The sequence below is a fragment of the Chanodichthys erythropterus genome, chromosome 23 (assembly GCF_024489055.1).
Source record: "Chanodichthys erythropterus isolate Z2021 chromosome 23, ASM2448905v1, whole genome shotgun sequence".
Lineage (NCBI taxonomy): Eukaryota > Metazoa > Chordata > Actinopteri > Cypriniformes > Xenocyprididae > Chanodichthys > Chanodichthys erythropterus.
Window position 1 is genome coordinate 13,601,539 of NC_090243.1, and position 17,653 is coordinate 13,619,191.

The following is a 17,653-nucleotide window of genomic DNA, read 5'->3' on the forward strand; positions in this document are numbered from 1 at the left end:
TAAACAAGGAGAAAATGTATATTTTAAAGATAAAATATATTAAAAAAAAAAAAAAAATAGCTCCAGTTTCTTTTGAACCAGTACTTCACCATTATTGCATGTCATCCATCATTTATTTAAAATATTTAATGCATGCAAAAAAAAGCAATATCCAAATAAACAACTGTAAAAAATGTATTAAAAATGTTTTAATCCTGTCTAAATTAGCCTGTTTTCATGAAAATCACTCTATATAATGGCACCTCCTTGTGTAATGTTTTGGTATTGTTCAAGCTTTAACATTCCCTATGGCATGTGCAGAGAAAAATGAGTTTAGTTTCAGAGTTTTAGAAGGTTTACCCTCATTTATGTTTTGTGTTGGGCCATGAACCTATACGCCTAGATATCTTATGGGAAATGACAAGCCACCTCTGTCCTGTGATTGTGGAGATTTTCATCTGATTGCTTTTTTGCTCTTAATCCACCTGGTTTAAACTGCAGCCATCATATTGCAGAGTCTATCAGTCAAGAGGCTCTTTGGAGATTTGAGCCCTTAAACCAGTCTTAACTGCTGGAAAGCAAACTTCCATTCCATCTAAATAAAGCTCCACAGGGAATAACAAGGCAGAGAGTGTCTCACAAATACTGTATGGTAGTAGGGCTGGGTAATAAATATCGACGTCTCTATTTTAATCGTTTCTCATTTTTAACAAACCGATAATGATTCGTATATCACAAGAATCGATTAGCCAACTCTAGCCAGTTTACAGCTAATGAATGAACACAATATTGTGTTCCTCTCATACATTAAATCGCAATAAACTTTGTGCTTTGTTACTTTTGATAAGAAACAAAGTCTCAGATTTAAAATTCCGTCCGTCTTATTGTGAAATTCAAACAAAACAAAATCCGCGTTGGCGCTCTTTAATGTGGAAACGGATCACCTCAGATCAAATGAAGCGCGTCAAGTGAACGGATCATATCTTTCTCTATCTTCAATACCAGTGCGAAAGCGCGAAATAAGTATGAATGAATACCAAAAGGTTTGTAAATAGATACAGGACAATTTACTGAATTGAATCCCGTCTCATGTAATAGCTCAATCAGTGTTTCAACCACGCTTCGACGACGTCAAAAAGTCACATATTTCCCTCATAAAAACCATATTCAGAGACCATAAACTCGTTAGTCAGCTAGAAAAATTTACTCTGGAGAGAAGCATTTTGTTGAATAGCCTATATGCAGCATATCACATAATGTATGTTAATGTATGTTTGAATAAATATGTTTTTATCAAAGGCACTAGGCTATTTAAATGTTTACATTTCAAAAAATTATAGTTATGTAAAGATAGTATTGCAACTGGAATATTATAAAAATCTCCTTGTGTATAATTTAAAGGGATAGTTCACCCAAAAATGAAATTCTATCATTACTCAACCTTAAGTTCTTCCAAAGCTGTATAAATGTCTTTGTTCTGCTGTATTTAAACCTGCAGTCCGCGATTTTTCCTCTTTGTTGCCATCTCTTGTTTGAAACCTGCAATTGCAGTCGTATGCGGAACAGTTATCTGTATGTGCGTTGTGCATCGGCACAGCTCGTCAGCGCGGATGAATCTAATGTTTGCTGTCAGTCACCGCACCAGTGTGGATACTGTACTTAAGAATCACAGATTCTACATCTTGAAAGTATGACCAAAATAAGAATTTTCACTGGAAAATATCATCTGAACAAGTAAGTAATATTTCTGCCACTTTTGTTCTGACCAACTGAGGAAAAAAGCATTAGGCCTACAATAAATCGCGCTGCCAATGATGATTAAATCTAACGATCGCTTAGCTCGAATCACGTCAAACCGAGCAAATTATTATTACTGTTACATTGTTCTCAGATTGTTAATGTTTATTGTATTTAGTATGTATTAGCATTATCTGTAGATTTCAATTTCTGTATTCAACAGTCCAAAGTCTTTTGCTTTTTGACTACGAGTGAATCTCCAGTTGTCACTGATGATTGTCATTTGGATCTTTCTGGATTACAATCCACCATCAAAATGATAAGTTTAATTATTTCAGCTGCTGTGAGAACAGGCTATAAATGATCCACAGCGTCCTCACTTGATAAAACCGTTTAGCCTGGACTCCTTCCTTTCTGTTTACGGACGTGACGTAATGACGCACAGAGGAACTGCTGCATGCTCAAACTTCCCGTGGAAATCCACCATGTCGCTCTTATTATAAAACATTATTACAAGCTTACCATTGTGAATCGAGCTAAGATAATGAGATTATTATGGCTGATTATGTGCTCAAAAATTGATTCTGGATCATTTTTAACCAAAAAAAGTTACGGACTGCAGCTTTAAGTTGTTCCAAACCTGTATAAATGTCTTTGTTCTGCTGTATTTAAAGGAAGATATACACGGAGAGTTCAAAGTTCAAAGACAGTATTCTGAAGATGGCTGCATGCATGTTTCTCTGGAGAATAAGGTCTATATAAATCCAAAATAATCGATATTGAATTGCATTGCAAGCTTGTCAATAGAAATCGAATTGTGAAATTTGTTTCAATAGCCAACCCTACTGTATGGCAGCTTATGGTAACCCTTATTATGAGAGAGTGGTTCATTTTCTAGCTCTGAATAAGATTTCAGTTATTTTGTTCTTTTGTTGTGTTAGTCATGCTTCCTGTGCCATGTATGACCTTCTGTGTAATGGTTGTTTTTTTCCAGACAAAACTTGTCGTAAGTCAACTGGCTCTCACTGCCAAGGCGGGTTGCGTAAGTAGACAGTTTATGTAATACTGTGAGTGAGGTCTACCTGTCTAACCCTTGGCTAACACTGAAAGCCCATCACAGTGGTTAAACAAGAATAATCCAATAGCTTCGCGTGAACCTTGCACACCATTAGTGATAGAGTAAAAAACTTTTTTTCATTTTTCATTTGTGGAGATGTGAGAGTACCTGTCGATATTGCTCTGCAGGAGTTTAGTCTTTTGTTGGAAATCTTCAGTCTGGGCCTTCACAGATTCTTGCTCCTCTTCGCTCACGGCACTCAATCCATCCATCAGCCATTGTTCTCGTAAAGTTTTTTTCTGTTTGTGCAAAGAAAGCAACACAGAATGTTGTGTCAAGATAATTTACTTTTTTTACATTACAGTGTTGTAAATTAATAAAATACAGTCACAAAATGCAAACACAATCTGTTGCATTGATGCAATCATATATATATATAATAAAACAACACACAAATATTATAATTATTATTCATAACAATACATACCTTTAGATATTGTAGCTTTAATTTCTCTTCTTCACTGTTTCTTCGTTTCTTTTCTATCTCCTCTCGAATTCTTCTTTTGTTCTGATGAGAAAACAGAGTCATATATTACGCAAGGTAAAATTAGATCCTAAACCTTTTTCGGTTTCACCTTGACCCCATACTCCAACTTTTGTTGTTTCTTTTTCTATTAGTGGCATTTAATGTCTTGCTATTAACACAAGCATGCATAGAGAGAGATCTAATATAGTCTTTTTGAGAGGGAGGCTTTGCAGCATTATTTTTAACTCCCTAATAAACTATGACTTCATGTATAAAATAAACAGCTCAAAGGCTGTGTGTGGACAGAAATAACACGTGGATGGATATCTCCATATATGCTCTGAAAGTTATTTTATGGAGTTCATATACTGATAGAAACTTAAGCAGATATACATGGATTTATCACTCTGATTTGTTGTCTGGCCATTGATTTTCTCAACTTTTTGTTCAAAAACTTGCTTTTTTAATGAAATTTACCCATTCATGAAATTTACCAATTTACACATGATGAGAACACATGAAGCTAGAATAAAACTTTTGTTTGTTTAAAAGAAGAGGCTCTGTTCTTTATTTTGATATATTGCATGTTCAGATATTCATGCAACAATATATTCTGTGAGCCATGAAAATTTTGTGAAAATTATCAAAAATGATGCTGGTGCCTAGCAACTTTTTTTTTAAAAAACACTGCAGGGAAAAAGTTAATAGTTGTGTGGTTCATGTCACCAAGGCCACAAAAGTATTAAAGGGTTAGTTCACCCAAAAATGAAAATAATGTCATTTATTACTCACCTTCATGCCGTTCCACACCCGTAAGACCTTTGTTCAATTTCAGAACACAAATAAAGATATTTTTGTTGAAATCCGATGGCTCAGCAATGACATTTCCTCTCTCAAGATCCATTAATGTGCTAAAAACATATTTAAATCAGTTCATGTGAGTACAGTGGTTCAATATTAATATTATAATGCGACGAGAATATTTTTGGTGCGCCAAAAAAAACTAAATAACGACTTATGTAGTGATGGCTGATTTCAAAACACTGCTTCAGGAAGCTTCGGAGCGTTATGAATCTTTTGTGTCGAATCAGCGGTTCGGAGCACCAAAGTCACGTGATTTCAGGAGTTTGGCAGTTTGACACGCAATCCAAATCATGATTCGACATGCTGCTATTAATATTAATATGAACCACTGAACTCACATGAACCGATTTAAATATGTTTTTAGTACATTAATGGATCTTTAGAGAGGAAATGTCATTGCTTCCTATGCAGGCCTCACTGAGCCATTGGATTTCAACAAAAATATCTTAATTTGTTTTCTGAAGATGAACAAAGGACTTACGGGTGTGGAACGGCATGAGGCTGAGTAATAAATGACATTATTTTCATTTTTGGATGAACTAACCCTTTAATACTTTAATGTTGAGACTATTAAAATGATTGGTTACTCTTACAAGTGCTTTTATTTAAATGATACACTAAAAACTCTCAGCTTATAAAGGTTAGCAGACACAACAGAGCAATATTCATCTGTTATATATACACGTTTCAAACACCCAGAAAGGTTTTATGATTACCAACCTGACACCAAAGCCAAATAACAATGAATAAAGTGATAATATTTCCCTTGCCAATATAAAAACCTTGATTCTCTGTTACAAAAAAACAAAAAGAACAGCCTGATACTCACTGTTATAGCCTGCAGTCTCTCTCGCAGCAGGGTTTCTTCCTCCATTATGCTCCTGACATAGAAAGAGAGAGAGAGAGAGAGAGAGAGAGATAAACAACCTATTCTCAACTAACAACCCTCCGTCAATGTCTGTCTCGAAGACTAAGAACAGGTTGGTAACAAGCTGTGATTGGCACATGTGCGTTGGCATGAGAGAAGTTTTGGTAGGGGGTGACTTGATGGTGGGCGTCAAAACTGGAAGAAAGGAAAGAAGTGTTCTCTTTCACCCACTATTTTTTTGCCTGATGGATGAATGAGCACTTAAAAAGATGAAATATGTACAAAAGTTTGGAGTTTGTGTGTGTCTGTGTGTGCTGGTTGTTGGTGTCTATGATGTGCTAGCTAACCATAACTGCCATAGCTAGAATGTCACTCTTTGACACTTCATGCGTCAGATATATCCACGTGGGGTGCTTTGCTTAGGACAGAGTAACATAATGTGTCATGTCAATAAATAATAGATAAATAGCCTGACATTACAGTGCCGTTAAGGACAGCGAACAAGCTGGGGTCATTTAGCTTCTACCTAACAGAAGAGGTTGTGTAAAGTGCAACTGAAATAAGTACTGATGAGGTTGTGTGTAAAAAAATATATATATTAAAATGTGAACAGTGTAATTGCCAAATAATAATAATAGTGACATCGAAAAAAAAAAATGCAATGATTTTTCCATTTCCTGAAGAAAATGGTACTTGTGTGTGCAAATGTAGCTGCTATGATGCTAAGGTGGTTGCCAGGGTGTTGCTATGCCTTTGCGATGTTGTTTTGGAGCGTTTCTGAAATGTGATGTGATCACTAGGATATTCGTGGTTTCAATAATGTTCTAAAAAAACATTTTAGAACATACTTTTTATTATTCTAATATTAATAATAATTCTTATTATTAATAATAAATTATATTTATTTGAAATTATATTTCATTGAAAAATACTGTAAAATGTTTAATTAAATATAATTCCATAAATTATAATAATTTATAAGCATTTAAAGTATTAAAAAATGATTAATATTAGACCACATATTAATAATATAATATTTGCATATTTACATTTATTAAATTAAATGATAATTATTTAAATAGGTTTCAAACAGGTTACCCTATTGTCAAATCTTTCTCTTCACAATACAATGGAAAAGGACAAAGTATTTTAACATTAATTTCAGCTTTACATAATCTCTGGTGCATGAAAATCAAGTTTTGAGTTTATTTATCAAGAGACGGAGCTGAACACAGAGAGACATTTCGGTAAATATCTGCTTTGTATTTGTCCGGTGCAGTATTGATTTCATATATGCTGAATTTCATTCAAGGCCATTTCTCAGATGTTTAGGCTTGTGAAGCAAATGTTGTTGTGTTAAGAATAGCCCACTGTAGACAGACCTCATCCCGTTTGTACAGAAATAAATACATGACCAGCAAGATACACACTCTGTTGTCACAGGTGGTCTGCAAGGTTACATGGCATTCAGATAGCGACATGCGATTATGAAACACACGTGAATGACAGAGCCCTCTGAGGCCAAAAACAGAACATGACGTACTGTATGAATCTGCTCCAAAAAAACAGGTGCAATATAAATTTCACCCACAAAAGTTTTTTTTTTCCCTATGTTAACATATTTCCTATTGAAAGTTTTGGTGAGACATATTGAAATACTTATTATTAGGCTATAATTTTTCAAAATACATCTTAAGTAATCAAAGCTATAAAACAACAAATGAATGGAAGTAAAAAATAATTCTATAGCCTAGTAGATACTGGATATTTAACATTTTTCTAAAATTGAAAAGTTGATTGTCAACTTTTAGGAGTGTATAAGCATATAGATGGCTTGATATGGGCTAAAAGCCACAAATGTAGATTTCATGGGGCTAAAACTCTTGAAAAACTTCAAATTGTCAATCAGTATTTCCTGGTTGTGCCCCTCTCTCCCTGGTTGAAATGTGACCTATGCCCCGTCTGACAGGTGAACAGTTCAAACAGTAGAAAGCCCATTGCGACATGGACCGAGTGTGCTAAGCGCTGTCACATGTGGCCTTTGGTTTAAAATGTCAAGCTTGTCCCTTTCGTAAAAACCAACATTCCTGAAGATGTGTGTTGTCTCAAATGAGGATCCATCTAACAGCAATGTGACTAACATCCTGTCCTAAGTGTAATGCCTGCTCAGATTGCACCCATCCTCTGCCTGGTGACACATTACTGACACCCTTGACGCTATCTAACAAATAGATCTACAACAAAGCAAACAAGCGCAATTTTTTTGAGATCTAATGCAGTTAGTGCCCTTTAACACATAATGTCAGTTTCCCTGCAGATTCTCAAAGGAACCAAGAACTCACAAACAAAAATGACATTTCCCCTAATGGCACCAGTGTGTGCACTGATAGAGACCCATCATGCCTCACCACTTAACAAGATGTCTCACTAATTTAAGATGCAGCTTAAGTAGTGGCAGAGAGAGATGTTTACAGATATTAGTGCATCAGGTTTTGTTAGAATGTGCACTCAGAGATGTCCTTGTCCTCACATACACTTTTGCACTAAGAAAAAAACGAGCATTGGTATTAATTGGTATAATTATTAGGGCTGGGTATTGACACAATTTTCACAGTTCGATTACTATTCACATGCTTTCGATTTGTTTATGATTTTGATTCGAAAACTTGTTAAATTACGAGAAAAAACTCATTAAATTTTGTGAAAAAAGTTTAGGTAAAATGTTGAGAATAAAGTCATTCAATTACGAGAAAAAAGGTCGTTAAATTATGAGAACAAATTCGTTAAATTATGAGAAAAATGTCGTTAAATTTCGAGAAAAAAGTCGAGATAAAATGTTGAGAATAAAGTCATTAAATTACGAGAAAAAAGGTTGTTAAATTATGAGAACAAATTCGTTAAATTATGAGAAAAATGTCGTTAAATTTCGAGAAAAAAGTCGAGATAAAATGTTGAGAATAAAGTCATTAAATTACAAGAAAAAAGTTGTTAAATTATGAGAACAAATTCAACTTTTTTCTCATAATTTAATGACTTTATTCTCAACATTTTATTTCGACTTTTTTCTCGAAATTTAACGACATTTTTCTCATAATTTAACGAATTTGTTTTCGTAATTTAACGACTTTTTTCTCGTAATTGAATGACTTTATTCTCAACATTTTACCTAAACTTTTTTCACAAAATTTAACGACATTTTTCTCATAATTTAACGAATTTGTTCTTGTAATTTAACGACTTTTTTATCTAATTTAACGACTTTTTTCTCGTAATTTAACGAGTTTATTCTCAACATTTTATCTCAAATTTTTTCTCGAAATTTAACAAGTTTTTTCTCGTAATTTAACGAGTTTATACTCAACATTTTATCTCGACTTTTTTCTCGAAATTTAACAAGTTTTTTCTCGAAATTTAACGAGTTTATACTCAACATTTTATCTCGACTTTTTTCTCGAAATTTAACAAGTTTTTTCTCGTAATTTAACGAGTTTATACTCAACATTTTATCTCGACTTTTTTCTCGAAATTTAACAAGTTTTTTCTCGAAATTTAACAACTTTAATCTCGAGATGGTTTTATTTTTTATTATTGCTTGGCCCTAATCCTCTTCTGTATGAGGGTGAGTAAATTATGAAAGAAATTTTTTGGGTGAATTTTTGAGTGAACTATCCCTTTAAGATTTTTGTGTTTAAGATCAGTAGAAACCTTCCAAATTTGATCATGGTCGCATACCTTGTTGTACCGTAAAAATATCATAGTATAATATATTCAATATTTAGTGCCATACAGTATACAATAATATTTCTATCTGATACTGTCAATGTACGATATACTGCCACGGTATAGGGATGGCAGGACAACCAACTTGCTTAGCTGACATGATGAAAGCCTTAGTTTCATTCATGGTAAAATAATGAGCTCACAGTCACGGTTAGTTGTAATATTATGGTTATACAGGGCAAGTCAGGAAACTGCTCCTCGCCTCAGAAGACATTTACCTGTGTTTAATCTGACCTCTTTCTCTGTCCTGCTGCTGTCCTTGTTCTAAAAATACCTCGCAACAACATGAAATACTTTGTGGTTCATAATGACTTTATTTGTTTTTAATGAAAGCTACAACATTTGTTTTGCACTTGTTTAATTTTGTAAGTGCACTGTTTGAAAGATGCTCACACAATAGAGCTAATTTATGCAACAAATCTGAATAAATTATGCCCCAGCCTGAGAGTGGGAGGATATAATACACACTATCAAATACACCCATACAAGCTGCTGCATATAAATGTCTCCCAGTTTAATGTTCCAAAGCTCTTCAGGTCCACAGAACTGGAATTCTAATTCCTGCATCCAGAATTCCGATGCATTATCATTCCTCTCTGCTTCAGTCAGCTCAGATTACAGCAGCCTGGCAGGGTTCGGTGAGGGAATTAGTACGCAGTGTGGCGACAAACAGGAGAAGGTCATGCTAGTTAGTCCTGCCCACGCTGGTTCTCACTGCCAGGCTTAAGATGTGTACTGCAGCAGAAAATAGCGTCCGTCTCACAGCTGGACTTGTCAGCGCAGGACTGTCAGGCAAACGCTGGCCTCCAAACTCTTCTGATTTCAGAGACCCATCAGCTGTTAAGACATCCACCTCTCTCCTCCCCCTCCTCCTCTTCCTACAGACAATGCCAACTACTTACTTTCTTCCTCTCATCTTCTCTTTCCATCTCTCTGATTGTATGACTCACAAGCAGGTACCTAAAAAGGTACTGTGGTGGCAGCATGGTACAGTGATAGAATCAGATTGCAGTACTTATGAGTTGATGATATGATGGAGTTCCCACCTTTTTTTCACCTGATTTTTCCAGTTATTCATAATGATAAGATTATAGGATTTTTAACAGTTCTTTTAGTTTTTACTATAATTTCTACAATTTCTAGCCAATTAAATGTTTTCAAGCTGAGCACTGAATATATATATATATATATATATATCAATTCAAAGTCTTCACACACACACACACACACACACACATATATATATATATATATATGAAGACTTCGAATTGCCATCTGAAATTTTCTTCTGTTATTTCACTTTAATGGCAATGAAAAGGACCTATTAATTGCCATTAAAGTGAAATTCACATTTTTTAAATGTTTTTCAGATATTAATGTATTTCTACGAAGTATCACTGAGATACCATTATAGTTTTTATTAATATTTTGAATTAGTTTTTATATTTTTATTTAAATTTTTGTCATTTTTAAGTTTTGTTTTTTTTAGAAATGTGTCTATATTAATTTTTATGTTTTATTTATTTAGTTATTTTAGCACATAAAGTTGCACTAAATGGAAATGACAAATGTTGCCGTTGCAACTAGCTGAAAAGTGTTATTTTAATTCAGTTAATGTTTATTTTATTTAAATAATATAAGTATTTTTGTTTTGTTTTAGTTAACTAACCCTACAAATATATTCACTATAGATATAAAATATCTGATATAAAATATTAGTTTTCATGATTTTTAGTGAATAATGAATGTTTTTCCTAACATTTTCAAGTCATGAAAACTAATATCTTAAAAAGTCACATAAATGTCTATAGTGAATATAATTTTATTACATATTACATATATAATTTAAGAATAAACATTCTCTACAGAATTGTTTTTTTGACTTAACATATTTTTAATTTGAATGACTTTTGATTTTTTAAATTCAATAATATTACCCAGTTTTACATGACCATGGGATCTCTGTATACACTATGAATCTGAATTAATTGAATTCATGGTAATAATTTCATGTAAAACCTGTATATTCACTGTATTGTATTGTGCATTTCCAAAACTCATAGTAAATCCAGTGTACTTTTTAAAAATTACTATGAAAAACTATAAAAAAAACTATATATATTTATATATATATATATATATATATATATATATATATATATATATATATATATATATATATATATATATATATATATGTATAAGTGATATACTCTGATATACATCACAGTACTATTTTAATGCCAGGGTATATGAACATAGTAAACAAACAGTACCATGGTACATATCAAAGCACCACAGTAATACCATCTGATACCACTGAATAGTATCGCATTTCAACTTAAAAATCTGTAATGCAATAACTAAAAAATGTCCTAATCCTGCTGCACAGCAAACAGCCTCTCAGCCACAGTCACAGATCAGAGATCAAAGGTTTTCATGGTGCATGATAATACCGATCAAACAAGCTCTTGTAGCGTCCCGATCTCCTTCCCTACCTCATATGACGTGACCAACATGTCTGACAGAGAGATTTTGCTCAGATTCAGTCTAGAGACAGACACCTAGTAATCTCCAGTCTCTAATCTAATCTCTAATGGTTTAACAGTCAAATCCCTGGGGTCTGCAGCCTGGTGTGTGGGAAAACAGAATCCACGTGCCCACTTCATGTTTTAAAGCATTTCCATGTAGGTGAAAATTTATGACAAAATGTGCATCAATTTTCAATAATTGAACAGAGAAGCCAAATATTCCACAAGTCCATCCGTGTTTATCTCAAGTCATCACACAGAGTTTAAACCCTTAAACTCTCATGTATAGAACTAATTCTTTACACCACCAATTTCACTGATAAACAGTCCAAACTGCATCGTATTTCAAAACTTGTAACAGTACAGAAAAAGAACATGCTGGATTGATATGCATTGTAATGGGGTCAACAAACTTGGAACTATATCAAAGCCCTGCATTATAAAAAAAGTATTACACAAATCTCTGGAATACTTCATTCTGATTGGTCAATTGCAACATTTTGCTGTCAAATATTTATGTATAATGACCCTTAAACATTTATATTGACCATTACTGGCAACTGATTTCCTCTCAACAGTCAACTCAAGAAAAACAATCCTGGCAAAAGTAGTAGGCTATTTAAACAAATGTTTTAAATTAGATTTATTTAAAAATGCCAAATAGATTTTTTTATGCCAAAGTCAATGTAGTTGCAATGCCATTTACAAACCTGTATTGGTTAAAACTGAATTTTGATGCATAATTTTGGTGGATTTTAAGATATTTTATGACTTTAAGATTTTAATTTAAATATTAAAAATATTTTTTTTGAGTGTGCATAGCTACAGTATGCTACTTTCATCTTTCTCATATCACACTGTGGTCTCTTTCTTCTAATACAATAAAATAATTTCAACTCAATGATTTATAACAATTATTATTTATAAAAAAATTGGTAAGTAGCCCTAAATGAGGGGGATATTCTACATTCACCCAATCATTATCACAAAATAAACCACTTAAGGGTGATACAAGTCTATGTGTCTTCATGATGGGGTCCTGATCACCCTGTCAGAATTTATTTTGCAATAACATTATAATTACTTTAACACTTTTTGTAACCAATCAGAATGTAAAATTCAACAGTGCTGTGTATGAAGCTTTTAGAAGTAACCTTCATCATTAGATACCAACAGACTAAGTCATATGCGTATGGAAGTGGTGTGCTAGAATATTCACATACAGTCTGATTCATATATGTGGGTGGAAGAAAGAAGCACAGCCTCTCTCTCCCCCCTCATGGTTCTCCATTTGTGTGTGTACCGTTCGCAGGTATGAGACTATACAAGACTTCCTGTCACTCTGTGTGGTGTGGTGAGTTGAGAGAGAGGGTGTCCCCGGCTAAGGTGATGCCATCACAATGACGCCATAAGCCTTGACACACAACAGCAAACTGTGGCGGTCTAAAAGTCAGACCCCATTAAATCAGTTGACAAAGGCTTTACGGACCTACCGCCGTCCAGCCAGGACAGCGGGTAAAAAAGCAGCAAGCTTAAAGGAATTAAAGGCTTACAAATCACTGAACCCCACACTCTTTTTTCACACTGAACACAACAAAAACATACAGTTACTTTCCTATAGGCAGATAAAACAACTGAACTAACCAGTTCACCACACATAAGTCTTCCAAGTACTATCAGATTGTTAAGTGACAGGCAGCAAATAACATTTATTAAGCTGAATAACACTAAACAGCTATTATTTAGACACAATCACTAACAAAAGGAAGGGAGCAATACTCACCAGTTATCTTCTGATGTTGGTTTTAGTTGGGAAGCGCTGACCGGAATTCAGTCTGTTCTGTCCAGCATGCTTGCATGAGTGTGTAACGAGTGTGTGTGTGTGTGTGTCCAAGTGCAGGTACCGTAGGCTGAGGGTTGATCCTGTGTTACCATTCACTGGCAGGCTGCCCCCTTTCTCTGTCTCTCTCTCTCTTTAACTCTCCGATTCTCTCGCTTTCTGTCATGCTATCACTCTCTATCTCTATCCCCCTCCCTCTTCCTCATCCTCTCTCTCTCCGCTCTCGGGCTGTCAGAGCTGGGCTGCTCTACCATGTGTTAGCCCACGTACAACTGCAACACAATGTGCCTACACACACACACACACACACACAGATCAGCTGTTGTTTCCCTTACATGAACATGCTGACACACAATTTGCTAAATTACTCCTCTCCAAAAGTAGTTAAAAAAAAACTGCTCAAAGGTTTCGCAAACACTCCGGTTTTATCTAGGGCTTTGTCGAGTGTGTATGTGTGCATTGTAGGGAACTACCCCCTGCTAAGATGGTAATATTTCATCTGTTTCTCTTTATATCCCTCTCACTTTCATGTCACAGTAGTGATATTCAAATTACAGAGTTTCCCCTCACAGCACAGATTTTGTGAACAAGGTCTGTGTAAATTCATTGTAATAACATATTTTGCACAGCTTAGGCATTAAACATTTGGCATCCTGGACATTTCACTCTACAAATATGAATGATACCTCAAATGTGGCTTTTTGAGGAGAGACACTGTATATTTCTAAGCAATCAGATTTTCTGATCATTTTTATCCTATTTTTATCCAGTTCAATGGGGCATGAGCATGACTTTACATTTTAGGAGCTGTATCTAGGGACCAGAATATCACAGATCACCCTAGCAACCACCAGAACAACATATCATCTAGGTGAAATGTTTTTAAGCGCTCGGAATACTCTAGCAACCACATAGCAACACCCTATTATTAACCACTTAGAACATCTTAATAACTGCGTAGCAAAGTCCTTAAAACAGTCAAAAACCCTAGCAACAGCATAACAAAAGAGTTGCTGATGGTTGCCAGGGTGTTGCTATGCAGTTGCTAATGTGTTCTGAGTGATTTTAGCTGAGTGCTACAAATATGAATGTAACAAAGTTCGTAGATAAGGAAGAAGGAGGCGGGAAACATAACTTTAATTCAAAATAAAGAAATACAAAATGAAAGTAATGCCGGCAGACCCTCGCGGACATTTGCCGACCAAACGAACATAATAAAACATAAAATAATATCCAGGCCTGGGCCTCTCTCATCCTTCATTGTCGCCGCTCCTCCTTTTATGCTTCCGGAGCTCCTCCGTGAGAAACCCAAGTCCGGTGCACCTCGCAGGTGGAGCTCAACATTGTGCTCAATATTTCTGAGTGATCGGACATTTCAACAGGCAAAATCTCCCATGAACTTAGATTTAAGAAGGGAGCCATCATAAATAACCCTAGCAACTACCAACATAGCAACTAAAAAGAAACATTCTAAACTTTCTCTGAATACCTTAGTAACCGCATAGGAACATAGTTGTGGGTTGTTGCCTGGGTGTTGCTATGAAGGTGGACAAGCCATATCTAGGGATCAGAATATCATAGATCTCCCTATAACTGCATAGCAATGTACATTAGTTATGGGTGGTTTCCATAGAGTTGCTATGAGGTTGCTAAGGTATTCTGAGTGTTTTTAGCACATTGCTATGCAGTTGCTACATTTACATTTATTAATTTAGCAGATGCTTTTATTCAAAGCAACATACAAATCAGGAATACATCAAGCAATGAACAATTCTAGTTGTGTTCTAGGATGTTCTAAGTGGTTGCCAAGGTGATATATATTCTTGTCCCTAGATACAGCTTGGCTCCTTTCTTAAAAGTCCACTTTTTCTAGTTTAACATGCGGTTGCTAATGTGTTCAGAGTGTTTAAGCACATTGCTCAGCAGTTGCTAGAATGTTCTGAGTGGTTTCTAGGGTGATCCTGGATATTCTGGTCCCTATACAGCTTGGCTCCCTCCTTAAATGTAAGTCTTCTTTTTTTCCTAGTTTAATATCTCTGTTCTGAACGTGTTGCCTATTTGCTGTAGGACAGGTAGCCTACTTAAATCCCCATCACAAAATCTACGACCCTAGCAACCACCAGAACAACATAGTAACAAAATAGAAACATTCTAAAAACCTTCAGAACACTGCATAGCAATACAGTTATGGATGGGTGCCAGGGCGTTGCTATGTGGTTGCTAAGGTCATAGATATGTATAAGTAGATTCCACATTGACTGCTCCAGACACGTCGGCATGCCCGCCATCTTGGAAAAATCAATGATGGTACAACATTGTGCAGATTCTGGCTGTGAAACCGGTGAGATTTTTATTCCCGAAGAAATGGGATAACCTTTCACAGGTGAGAATGTGTTGGTGTGTGTTTTTAAATGTACACTGTTAGCCCGGATAAGTTGAATTTACTTAAAAAATTTGAGGAAACTGGTTGCCCTAAAAAAATTAAGTAATGATTAAGTAATGTGAACTTAATAATTCGAGTTCATTTAACTTAAAATGTTTTGTAATATTAATTACTTTGTAGTTATTACAACTAGTATATTTAAGTTCAATGTACTAAGCAAGTTAACTTGCCACCAATCAAAATTCATCCATGCCTCCCATCATGCATTGCTGCATGAATAAATTATGAGCTGAATTGTCTTAGTAATTTTCTTTATTCTCACTATTTAAATTTTGCTGTTTTTCTGTGACTTTTTAGTAGCTTGTTTTCTAATGTTCAGAGTTGATCTGTTTATCAGAATATGTTGCTTGTCACCGTCGTTGAGATTCACAGGCTGATTCTTGATGTCTGTGTGTGCCTAAAATATAAATTTTTTATTTTTTTTTTGTGATAAGGACAACTTTTTAAAAAAAAAATTGTATTGTAGAAGTTGATCCTCCGCTGTAGAAACACAGTGTACAGTGCTGCTGTAATCAATAATGTAAATCTAACTCAGAGATTGGACTCTAAATGAGTTCAGTGATCCAGATCAAATAATGATTATGTGAAAACATAACCAACATCACCTGATCATCTTTTAACTTTGCTTGTCTGGTTGGTTTTAATGCAGTTAAAACTGCCCAAACAAAATCTAATACTAAAATGTTAAGGGTCAAGAGCTCAACTAAAACTAACCCTGACCCTCGATGATGGTAACTTAAAAATTGTGATTTTCTCCTTTGGTGAAAAACTATAAAAAGGCAAATGTTAGGAAAAAATGTCTGTAGAACAGCCAAAACAAATGTTCCAACTGCTCATCAACAGCTCCTTGAATTCACACACACCATGACAAAATGGCGTCATTACCTGCCGCAAACCAGTGTGTAGGAGGCGTGGTCAGGAGAAAAACTTCATAATTTAAGTGCATTTAACTTACATTTATTAACACATTCAAATACACCCACAAATTAGTAGAATTTACTTATATTTTATAAGTAATGCAACCAAACTTAAATATTTTAAGTATATTGTAATTATATTTTTATGTAAATATAAAATCCGGGCTAAGAGTGTATTAACTCAATATTACAGGTCTTTAATATGGTACTTTTTAATGTTTTTACTTTTACTATGGTAACTTTTTATGTCGTGCTAGTGGACGCCTTCATCTTGTTGTATAGTGTTAGTTTATCAAAATCATCTGCTGAAGTTTAAGCGGTTGCAGACGCTCAGTCAACTTGCTCTCAAATGTTCACAGACCGGCTTTGACCATTCCAATATGGTGGATGGCTTACAGTATACAGTACGTATAGCAGCCCATAGAGACAGCTGCTAATGAGGCATCTATGTATATATCTATGGCTAAGGTGTTTTGAATGTTTCAGCAAATTGCTATGTAGTTGCTAGGATGTTCTAAGTGAGTGCGGTAGTGATATATGATATTCTGGTGCCTAGATACAACTTTACTCCCTGCTTTAATGCAAGTTTTCCTAGATTAATATAGCTGTTCTGGGACTGTTGTCTTTTTGCTCCTGGTAGACAACACAAATCCCCATGACCATTCTTATTGTAATTATCTTGATGAGCTCAGTGCTCATTATTGCTATATTGTTCTGCCCCCCGGCAGGAATCCCATTTCTCATTATTACCCAGATTAATCAAATCGCACATTGCAGTTCATGTGTTAAATTATGCCGCATTTGTGAAATTAAATTAAATAATGCAGATATCTGGTGTAGCTCATCTGGCCCCATGGATGTTTTGATCGGCCGTAAATCCTGATGTCTACATAGGCAAATGTGTGTGCTAGATTTTGTGATCTGCTGTGCTGTGTGGCACGTGCTTTCACTCTACATTCACGAATCAGCAGCCTGGAGCTTGTACAAAAGTGTCCATGGCAACGGGCTGAACCCATGCCAAGTTATTTGGTCCTAGTGTGCTAAAGATAGACCGCACAGCACACGGGAAAGTCTGCACTGCATGAGATTCCAAACCATCAGCTCCTGTACC

General features: G+C 35.0%; 1 protein-coding gene across 2 annotated transcripts in view; it reads right to left on the bottom strand.

Annotated features, from left to right (window-relative positions):
* The window catches only part of palmdb (palmdelphin b), a 30,479-nt gene extending 17,165 nt beyond the window's left edge, over positions 1-13,314 (bottom strand). Inside the window, exons 1-4 of one of the 2 annotated variants that reach the window (XM_067377606.1) lie at positions 13,126-13,314; positions 4,993-5,044; positions 3,261-3,341; positions 2,942-3,072 (exon numbers count right to left, since the gene is read on the bottom strand). In XM_067377606.1, coding sequence (XP_067233707.1) covers positions 2,942-3,072; positions 3,261-3,341; positions 4,993-5,037 — 257 coding nt within the window. In that variant the 5' untranslated portion in view covers positions 5,038-5,044; positions 13,126-13,314. The remainder of the gene's footprint in view (positions 1-2,941; positions 3,073-3,260; positions 3,342-4,992; positions 5,045-13,125) is intronic. The other variant, XM_067377608.1, reaches the window with a different exon arrangement.
* Positions 13,315-17,653: the final 4,339 nt, after the last annotated feature.